At 45.2% G+C, this 11,234-nt stretch overlaps 1 protein-coding gene across 2 annotated transcripts; it reads right to left on the bottom strand.

The window, feature by feature from the left end:
* Positions 1-238: 238 nt before the first annotated feature.
* On the bottom strand, positions 239-10,543 carry LYPD8 (LY6/PLAUR domain containing 8). 2 transcript variants are annotated; one of them, XM_046000104.1, is made up of 6 exons: positions 10,363-10,543; positions 7,846-7,954; positions 7,347-7,466; positions 5,445-5,609; positions 4,007-4,144; positions 239-1,311 (listed from the first exon to the last, which is right to left on the bottom strand). In XM_046000104.1, exons 2-6 carry the CDS (start codon positions 7,898-7,900, stop codon positions 1,013-1,015), a joined length of 777 nt encoding a protein of 258 aa, XP_045856060.1. In that variant the 5' UTR covers positions 7,901-7,954; positions 10,363-10,543; the 3' UTR covers positions 239-1,012. The 2 variants fall into 2 exon arrangements, with proteins under 2 accessions (XP_045856060.1, XP_045856061.1); XM_046000105.1 differs by lacking the exon at positions 10,363-10,543 and adding an exon at positions 8,414-8,570.
* Between the last annotated feature and the right edge of the window lie 691 nt (positions 10,544-11,234).

The raw sequence follows: 11,234 nt of genomic DNA, 5'->3' as shown, positions 1-11,234 counted from the left end.
GGGGAATGGGGTAACTGGGTGATGGACATTAAGGAGGGAACATGATGTAATGAGTACTGGGTGTTATATGCAACTGATTAATCACTAAACTCTATCTCTGAAACTAATAATACACTGCATGTTAATTAATTGATTAAAAAAGAATTAATGTGATGATGAGCTACCACCAGTTTGCCTTTCTGGTGGCTTTGCTCTTGATGTATTGTTAGTAGGTCTGGACAACAAAGACACACACTTGTTTACACCTTTAAAATTTTTTTATTACAGAAAACGTCATTCTCCCAAGTCCTGCTCAAGACCCAGCTTATCTGCCAAACCTGGACTTCTGTGCATATTGTATTCAACAGCTTGCTTGCTCCCTGGGTATTGGACATGGAGTCAAAAACTCTGCCTTTGATTATAGGTTCTCTGAGAAGAGGGACTGGGGGTCTGTAGCTATGTTCCATTCTGTACAAGGCTGTGAGATATCTGGTCAGCCTGAGCACCAACAGCATTATGTCTCTGCCTGGAAGTTTAGGTAGGGGAGTCTGACAGCCTTCAGCAACCCCTCTGTACCCCTCTTTGGGTCCTGTGGACTATGTCACTATGGGTTTGTGACCAGAGCCTGGACAATCACTGAAGGGACAGATATCTGTGCTAGGGACAACACAAGACATTACAGGCATGGCTGGGCACGCCCTCAGTGTGTGGGTGGGGATGGTGGCAGATAAGTCCCCAGAAGTCAGGGCTGCAGGAAGTGCCAACAAAGTGAAAGCTGTGTTTCTCAAACTCAAGCTGGATGGGGATTAGGGATGTACTAGGAGCCCACACACTAAGGTGCACAGATTTCAATGCAAGGAACTAGGAATTGATGCAAAGGAACCTATGAGGACAGACTTGGCCAGCCAATGAACAGTGCTTTAATAATGCAGAAAAATGTGGCTGTTACAGGGCTTTGCCTGGAGGGCTGTGGCTGCTATTTACTGAGCAGTTAAATAGGGGAAAGGTGAAGCAGCTGAGGGCAGGATGGACCTCAGATCAGCAGCCCCAGCAGGAGGAGGCTGGCAAGGGCTGCAGGGGTGAAGGAGACTTTGGAGCCAGTGTCTGGGGTGGTGGACTCATTGGAGGTGGGTGCTGAGGAGGCATTGGAGCTGCTGGCAGGAGGAGTGGTCAGGGTTGCATTGGGAATAGCAGTTGAGGAGGAGTTAGCACTGTCTCCACACTCGAGCTTTCGGAAGATGACTCCTCCAACTGTCCGGTTCTCAGCAGCCAGGAACTGACAGGTGGAGTTGCTGATGTTGGAACAGCCCCTCAGCACAAGCGTTTTAGTCTCTGCGAATGCAATGGAGATGATAAGGACTTCACCGCCCTCTCACCCTTCCTCTGCAGGTCTCTCAGCAACCTGTTTAAGTTCTGGTCCTAAAACAGGAGCTTGGAGGAAGGAGCCCAGGATCAAGAACACCAAATGGTAATGGCAGAGGAACCATGAAGGTCAGAGCCCAGACACCCTCCCCCACCTAAACCCAAAAGAAACTGAGGCTCCAGAACATGGATGGAAGCCTGATCTCACAGACGAAGGCCAGAAATAGGCCTGGGACTCATGTCTCCAATGTTTTCCTGAGGAGCTGGCTGGTGATAAAATCCAGGGATAGGCTCAGACACCCTAGGGCCCTGTGCTCTCAATCCAGGAAAGACTCCTCCCAGGCTCCTCTCCTCCAGACTCTGCTCTCCATTCCCACTCTTCTCTGGACCTGAGTTTTCTCTGAGAAGGAAAAAATAGCTGGAGGTGATCTTAATTCTAAATCTGAATTATATTGTGTTTAACTCTTTTTTAAGGTGCAAGTCCTAGGAAAAGGCCAAGGGAATGTGCAAACAAAATGTGACGGCACCACCTTTATTGAGCACCTACTATGTGCCAGTATTGCTCTGTTGGCTACAACTTCAACAGGCCTGGGGGACATGCAGTTCACAGGGAAGGAAGGAACTGGATGATGGGACTAGCTACTTATCAGAAGGGCTACAAACTTGCTCTGAAAAGGAAAGAGAAATCTCCAAATCCATTTGAAGAAAACAGTTAAGTCCTTTTTTGTAGCAAATAGCAGTGCTGGAGATTGAATTACAGCAAGCTAGAAAAATGTGCTGTTTGGCACATATCTATAGTATTGGAGGGAAAAGTGACCTTGGGCAAAAATAAGCAAAGAAAAAAGCCCTACGTATATGATGACTTTGATCTGTCTGGCTTTCAGATTAAGTCAAACGTTACAGATATTTTTAAAAATTCCATCCTTAGCATCAAAAGACACCTGGGAACAAAGTGAGCAGAAAGAAATTCTTTCTGATGTTATTGTTATCCTCACACATAGCTTAAGAATTAAACATCAGAGCTGTGTAGACATCCTAGGGATTTAAAAAAAATTTTTTTAATCTTTAAATACATATTACTAAGTGCAATAAGTCAATGTGAAAAGGTACATACTGTATGATTACAAATATATGATATTCTGTTAACAGCAAAATTATGGGGAGATTATAAAGATCAGAGGTTGCCAAGGGTTAGAGATTAATAGAGTACAGAGGATTTTTAGGACAGTGAAGTTACTCCATGTGATACTATAATGCCAGATTATACTCACAAGTGTGAAAACCCATAGAATATGCAACATAAACAGTAACCTTAGTGTAAACCTTGGACCCTGTAATGATGCATCAGCGTATGATGAATCATGGATTCATGGAGGTACCATTTTGGTGGAGAATGTTGACAGTGGGAGAGGTATGTATGTGTGGGGACAGGGGTATCTGGGAAATCTCTCTACCTTCCTCTCAGTTTTGCTGTGAATTTAAAACTGTTCTAAAAAAATAAACCTTAAAAAAAAGTAAAAAGATGTTCAGGATACTTGAGATGTTTGGCCTCACTGAGAAACCTGCAATTACAGTTCAGCATGGATTTCCAGTACTATAATTACCATTAATAAAAGTTGAAATCAAATTGTGTCGTACCTGGGTGTTAGTGCTCTTAAGCTGTTACTATTCTGAACCATGTTGTGGCAGAGACTGGCTAGCTGTGCATTTTAGCTTCATGTCTCTTCCTTTCCTGCTGGACCACCACTAAACACCATTAGACTGCATTTCCACCCTCCAGTGACATTTTGGTCCCAGCCAACGGAATGTGAAAGAGAGTGATGCACATGCTTCCAGGCTTTGCCTATGAAAACCTTCCTGCCTTCCTCCACTCCCTGTCTTCCCCCACCTGCTGATGAGAGGCACAGAATACAGCAGGGAGCTGCCCAGTCCTGTGTGGGTGGGAGCCAGAGCCTTCAGATGGAAAGAACACAGGCCTGGGGACCCTGCAAGGAACTGCCATATGAGCAAGAAATAAACATCTGTTACATAGAGCCAGATGATTTAGAGGTTGCTGTTTAACAGTAATTAACTTACCCCAACTAATAACTATATTATTCTTTAAGTATTCAGGCAGATGTTATGTCATAACATCTGTATTTTATACTGGTTAATTTGTATTCCATAATGGTTAATATCAAATTATTTCTGTAGAAAAGAACAACTGGTTGGCTATTAAAGCCCATTCTGACTCTTTTTCAGTGAGGTGACCCAAGTTGTCATAAGCCAGCACCTCTCAGTGACTGGTAGAGAAAATAAATGTAGGGATAAAAGGAAATAAAAGTCCAACCCACATGCACACAGAGAACAACGCAACCTAGTAAAGAAGTAAATGCCAGGAGTGACATGATGCACTTAAATGAGCCTGACTTGATTATATGCCACAGGAAAACAGGGTTCAAGAGTCAGACAGCCCAGGAAGAATGGTTCTGGACTAAGGAGGTAGAAAGAACAACCAGCCTGAGGCTACATTGACAGCCTCACTATCTCAAAGGCATTCTGACTTTATCCTTTTCTCCTACTAAACTCCACCAGCCTTCTTTTGTTAACCCCGAACTTATTACCCAAGGTGTAATATGTTTCCAACTCAAGTTCTGTAACAGGGAATTGAAACCCCAGGACATACCATTCTTAAATTCTGCAACTAGATTGACACACCGTTCTTCTTTATAACATTTCCTGGGTTGCTCATTACAGGAAGTTTCATTAGATCCATAACATGCAAAACACTCTATGTTGCTGGACATATCTCCCACGGGAGGATCTGGTAGGATAAGAACCATTAATTTAGAACAGTCATAACATAAAACATGGTACTGCCTTGTACCAAAGGGGACAAACAAGCAAGCAAAGATCCTGGCCAGACAGATCTTGAGAATGGGACAATTGCACGAAGACAACAGTCAACCTAACCTCATATCCCATCAAAACAGTTACAGCACACAACCTTGCAGACCTCCCCTTACAAACCATTCAGTCTTTAAGAACTGTGGTCAAGGGATGTGTTGGGCTGAGAAGGGAAAGGTAAGATTTTGATCTGAAACCAACCAATGTCAACATTAGCCAGCTATTCTGCACATTAGCCAATAGGTGTATAGTTACTACTAAATCTTTCACCGAATAAATGAACATATGCTATTATTTAGTACTTAATACAAAATTATACTGAAACCCAGTTCTGCTATTAATGACCTGTACTCTAGAACTGTGGCATATTAACTTTGCCTTTTTAGCTCATGTTTTCATCTCCAAAAAGAGAGCTTTGGTATAGCCCAGTGGTTCTCAAATTGTGGTCCAGGAACTCCTGGATATTGCCAAGAAAGTTTTTGGGGAGTCCACAAGGTCAAAGCTATTTTCATGATAATACTAAGATGTTCTTTGCCTCTTTTACTATTTCTTTCATGAATGTACTGTTTTTGAGAGACTACATGGCATGAGAGATTGGAACAGACCAAATGCACAAGCAAATCTGAGAATCCAGTTGTCTTCTATTAAGCCAGAAATTAAAGAGCTTTGAGAAAATATGTAACAAATGCCACTCTTCTTACTAATTCTTTTTGTTTTGGAAGATACAGTTATTTCTATATAAAAATGTTATTAATGTTAACATGTAATGGGTTTATTATTTCTTGGTGAACTAAATAAAGATTTTTAAAATTTTTTGGAAATTCTGTGAATTTTCAAAATTTCTAGTACTGCAAATATTAACAGTATGATTCACATAAATCAAATTTCTCTAGAGTCCTCAATAATTTTGAAAATTTAGAGTCTTAAAGTAGGGCCTGGGGCCACAGAGTTTGAGAAATACTAATAAGCATCTAATTCCATACAACTTGGAGTGCTTTGATTTCTGTCTATACTGAGAAAAGAGGAAAGTATGACAGCAGTAATTATTTTCCCATTTGTTTTCCAAGCAATTGTTTTAAGTCAGCTGTTGATGTTACCCAGGTATACAATGAAGTGCTTGGACTTGAGATGTCCACCAGAAGGTGAGGACCAGAGGTGGCAAAGGAAGGGAGAGAGCTGGGAGGCTAGAAGAGAGATGGCACATTGCCAGCACCCACCCGGAACATCACTGGTCTCGTTGCACTCCTTTCCTTGGCAGCATTGGCTTACAAAGCGGAAGTGTACGTTATCGGACACATGGACAGTGAAGGCTTCAACCATGTCTCTGCCTTCCCTGCAGTTCTCTGCAGAGCAGGCTTTGTCCTGGTATATGTTGGTTGCTCCTACACAAATAGAAACACAGACTGTCAGTCCTGGGTAGGTGGCTTCAGAAAGGGCAAAGACCCTGAATAGCGACTGCTTTAAGCAACAGCAGAAAACATACCCTCAGTTCAATGTGATTTCAGAGACACTGGAGAGAGTTTCCTGGCAAACTGGAAAATCCTTCCCCATGAGGTAGTTCCTTCCTTTAGCAGGAGATGAGCAGAGGCCCCCTGATCAGTCTTAGTATCTCTATAAACAGCCAAGCAGACATGATGGTCCTACGTGCAATATGATGTTAAACCTGCATACAGTCAAGCTTCTAGACCAGAGCTATTGAATGGTAGCCTATATGTGGCTATATGTGGCTATTTAAAATTCAGCTCTTTGGTCATATAACCATACCTTAAATGGCTGATAGTCCACATGTGGCTACTGTATAGGACAGCACTGGTAAAAACATCTCCATTATTAAAAATAGTTCTACTGAGCAGTATGGGTCCAGTTTACAGGAAAACTCCAGGAATAGGGGGAAAAAGAAGTGACACCACAAGGAAGCAATCAACCAAAGCCAGAATATGGGACAGCTATAGGACAAACGTTCCAATTTCTCCAACAAATCAATGGTGTTGAACAAAACAAAATAAAACAAAACAAAGGTGATGGTAGCTATTATAAATCAAATTAGAAATAGTAGGCCTAACAGCAAAATGTTGTGTGATGGTTTTGTTTGTATCCAAATTCTAAGACATCAACTATAACACAACATCAGAAACAATTGGGACATTCCTAAGATGGCTTTCTAATAGAGAAATGAAAGAATTACTGTTAATTTTCTTAGGTATATAGTGATACAGTAGTTACATAAAAAGAAAAAAAAAAGTCCTTATCAGAGATAAATAGTGAAGTATTTTGGGTGCACATTACATGATATCTAAGTTTGCTTTAAAATACCACTGCAGGGGCACCTGGGTGGCTCAGCTGGTTGAGCATCTGACTGTCTGACTTTAGCTCAGGTCATGATCTCCAGATTCTGGGATCACCCTCTGTGAGGCTCCTAGCTCAGCAGGGAGTCTGATTGTGTCTCTCCCTCTCCCGCCACCCTCACTCCCCCTGCTTGTGTGCACACTCTCATGCTCGCTTTCTCTCTCTTTCAAATAAATAAATAAATCTTCTAAAAAAATAAAATGAAATGAAATACCACCATAAAAAAAGGCAGAATGTTGATCATTATTGACACAGGATAGTGGTTACATGGCAATTCATTACACTCTTCTTCCGCCTCTTGTGCATATTTGAAAATGTCCACAATAAAAGTTAATAAGAAATCTAAGTACTCTGGGAGAGAGGTAACAATCATGCCAGCAAATCACACTGGGTGAAAGCCTGTTGGGTCTGGAACAGGAAGGAGCACTGAGGGGAAGAAGAAGGGTGCAGAAAAATGGAAGAATGCAAGTACCCAGAGCAAATCGCCTGCTTTGCAACTTAACGAAGAGCTGCCCCTGCTTCTCACATCCACCAATATAGGTCTAGAATGAGGTTTTAGTCAAGGGCGGCAATTCCACAGGGTTTGTCTTCTTGCCCCTGCATTCTCATCTCACTCCTGTGTGCTGTTTCTTCTGGAAGGCATCTTCGTCACCCCGTCTCTCTCTTTGCATAGCCTAGCCCTCCCTCAGCCTTCCTTTCCTCCCTGACCACCATCTCTAGCTCCTGCCCCCATGCAAATCCCAGAAACAGGGGTTATGGTATCCCAGGCTCACCTAAAGAAGAGTTGGTCATGAAACTGGTACAGCTGGCATTGGCGTCCGGGGGACACTCAGTGATGATGCTGTTGTTACAAGGGTTTGTCAATGAATTACACTGCACACAATGTAGGGATTCTGGGGAGACAAGATGGACAGCATCGCCAACACTCAGGGGACACTTATAGACTGTACCCTGGACAAAGCACTACACCCAGCCAGGGCAAAAGAAGAGTCAGGACAGCATCCCTTCCCTCTGGGATCCCCCAAACTTGAGGCTGTGTGATGGAGCCACCCGCTCCATCACACATCTCTGCCCACCATTTCCCAATAGGAAGACTCATAGCACAGAGCAGCTCCTCTGAGGGCAGTGTGCTCAGAGGGGTCTCGTGTTCTCCATTGACCACACCCTGACATAGAGGCCATGGGACAGGACCCCAGAACACCAAGGGAGAAGACTCTTATGAGGTATAAAAAGGGGTTTTCATTCCCAAAGGGTGTCAGTGGGTTCCCTCACCTACAGCTGCCACCACAAATCCTGCGATGATGGCAGCAACAAGAATGCCCTTCATGGCGCAGGACCCGGTGTCTCTCGAGGATGAGGGCTGTGGTGCAGAACCTTATGCCTGAAGAGACACAAAGAAGGCAGTCGGGGCCTGCAAGGCTGCTGGTACACAACAACCCCTAGGGTTGCGGTCAGACTTCCACACATCACACACACAGCCCACCCTTGTGACGGAAGGAATCGGCACTCTCAGCTGGGAGCACAGAGCTGTGACACAGTTTCCATGCTGCCGTTATACCTGTGCCAGGGTCTGGGCTGTCCCCAGTCCTGGATGCCTACAGAAGCATCTACACAGAGACACAAAACACAGCTTGGGCATTGCCCACAGCCACTTCAGACACAGCATAGGCAGGCAGGTGATTGCCAGCCCCACAGAGGATGGGGTCCAAGAAGAAAGCTGGGGTCTCCTCTCCCAGAGCATAATGGAGTTCTCTAGCTAATATCTGTTCACAGTCACCTAATTCACTTAGGGCCTCTGTCACTCATCACCCCAATAGGCAGACACCTACTGAGCACTTACTTGATTCTGAACAGTTCATGTTCATTACTTCATGAAATGCCTCCACTGTAGCAAGCAGGGACTACTGTTAGCATCATCCTCCTTCCAGAGGGGGAATCAAGTCCCGGAGAGACCACATAAACCAGTCAAAGTCAAGATCACGTTCCTGGGAGGTGTTAAAGCTGGAGTTGGCCCAGGCCCCTAATCACCACACACACTGCCTCCAACAGATGGGACTCCCAGAGACCCAGGCCTGGACACACACAACCTGCAGAAAGGAACCAGAAGCACCAGCACACCTCCGACGGGTATGTCACCAGTCATCGGAAAGCTAAGTTACCTGTATTCATTAGGATCCTGGATGAGAGCTCCCAGAATTTCAACTTGCCCGTGTATCAGAGCAACGTGGAGGGGAAGCTTTAGCTCTGCGCTGAGTCCTTCCTGACTGTTAGCTCATTTAGCCTATAAATGGCAGCCACAAAGTGCATGTGCTACTTAAATTTAGACTCGTTGAGGGGCACCTGGGTGGCTCAGTGGGTTAAGCCTCTGCCTTCGGCTCAGGTCATGATCCCAGGGTCCTGGGATCGAGCCCCACATCAGGCTTTCTGCTCAGCGGGGAGCCTGCTTCCTCCTCTCTCTCCCTGCCTCTCTGCCTGCTTGTGATCTCTGTCAAATATTTTTCTAAATCTTAAAAATAAAAAAAAAACTAGACTCATTGAAGGAATGAAAGAATAAAAAAAAATCTGTTTCTCAGTCACCTGGCTAGCGACTACCTATTTGGCAACACAACTCTGGAACATTCCCATCACTGCAGAAAGCCCCAGTGCACAGCGTGGCTTATAGGCCCACTTGGCAGGGGAGACACCTGCCCATGGAAAGAGAAGAAAAGCTGCCCCAAGTCCCCCAGCCTTGTAAGCCAAAACTGGAACTTCATTCTGCATCTTTCCAGCTCCAAAGCTGAGTGGCACCATGACAGCTCTACTTACCAAGGGAGACTGGACCTTTACCTAGAAGCTGCAGCCAGCCTCCCACCTCTCAGCTCACCACACCACACACATACCACACACACACACACACACACCCCACATATACCATGGCAACTATGACCCCTTCATTGACTTATTAGGGGTTGGCGGAAAGGAAGAGAAACAAGTTCAGTCAAGGGTGGCAGAGGGGCCCATCTAAAGGCCACATCATACAGAAATCCAAGGAGAAAAATTAATAATGTCTGGTTTGGAACTTTTGGTAAATGTTCCATGTGTTGCATTCTGCATGCCCCCCTGTCAGCTCACCCCTCCACGCCTGGAATCCCTGTAGGGAGACAGGCTCAGAGGTCGAACTTCCTGGGAGGGGCCTCTCAAGCCTGTGAGTGTGGAGAGGGGAAGGAGATGGAAAGAGATGAGGGTAAAGAGGTCACAGCAGCCATGTCAGATGCATAAATCACTTCTCCTTATGGTATAAGCCTGATTATTAGCCTCATTTTCAGGAGAAAAAAAGGAGGCCCACAGACATCAGGATCCATCCCAGAAACACACAGCAGAGAGTCAGAGACTAGAAGTGGCAAAATCCTGGGCCCTGCTCACCACTTCTGAGGAGAGAAATCAGCGAGGTGGCAGTTGGAGCAGGAGACCTCAAAGAGAAATGGAGAACAAGTAACATCTGAAAAATCCCTTTGCAAAGTCCTTCCCACTCATCTACAATGGATATTTTCTGAAAGAGTCTTTCCACATCTGCTCTCATTTTATACACAAGCAAGTTCCATGCAGCTGTAAAGAGGAGGACACAGCACAACAGAGAGAAAACCCCAGTCCACACACCTCTCTGTCCAGACTTCCTTCTCCTGAGCACTACAAAAGGAGCAAGAGCCATGAGAATGTCTTGGACCCCAGCCATCCCTCAATGCCCCTCTCTTGGTTTCAGTTTCTCCCAAGCTGCCCATCCCCGACCACACATTGGCTTCAGTCCCTCACCTTCAGAGTCTGGCCTGGACACTGCCCTGCAGAAGGTGGATCCTGGCACAGGATTACCGCAGGTGTGTGAAGGGCCTTATATAGCAGATAAGTGAACAATCAGGAAGTACAGCTGCCTGCAGGGAGAGGCTTCTGGGCCAGACTGGCCTCTGCCAAGCCATAGCGCCACAGGCGGCTTAAGCCTTTGGCAGCTGTGCTGTTGCTCACCCCTCTTAGACCCAGAAACTGGGTGCGACTTTGGTTAAGGCCCGACTTTGGCATAACATGCAAGAGAGGAAGGTGTGTCCCTGACATTGTCTCCTGTTGGTCCACTGAATGCATTCCGATATCTGTTAATAAATCACAAGCATCGCTTTACTCCAGCCTGATAAGGCAGTCATCTTCATTGGGCCATTTACAAATGAAGAAACCAAGGCACAGAAGAGAAACGTAGGAGACTTATCCAAGGTCACACAGTTCAGGCAGAGTCAGAAGTCAGAATCAGGCCACATGGGAAATGAACTCTTGCCATTTGCAACGACGTGGATGGAACTAGAGCGTATCATGTTTAGTGAAATAAGTCAATCGGAGAAAGACAACTATCATATGATCTCCCTGATATGAGGACATGGAGAAGCAACATGGGGGGTTAGGGGGATAGAAGAAGAATAAATGAAACAAGATGGGATTGGGAGGGAGACAAACCATAAATGACTCTTAATCCCACAAAACAAACTGGGGGTTGCTAGGGGGAGGTGGGATTGGGAGAGGGGGAGGGGGCTATGGACATTGGGGAGGGGAGGTGAACCATAAGAGACTATGGACTCTGAAAAACAACCTGAGGGTTTTGAAGGGTCAGAGGTGGGAGGTTGGGGGAACAGGTGGTGGGTAAT

The sequence above is a fragment of the Meles meles genome, chromosome 3, assembly GCF_922984935.1.
Source record: "Meles meles chromosome 3, mMelMel3.1 paternal haplotype, whole genome shotgun sequence".
NCBI lineage: Eukaryota > Metazoa > Chordata > Mammalia > Carnivora > Mustelidae > Meles > Meles meles.
This window is presented reverse-complemented; position numbering and strand designations above follow the sequence as displayed.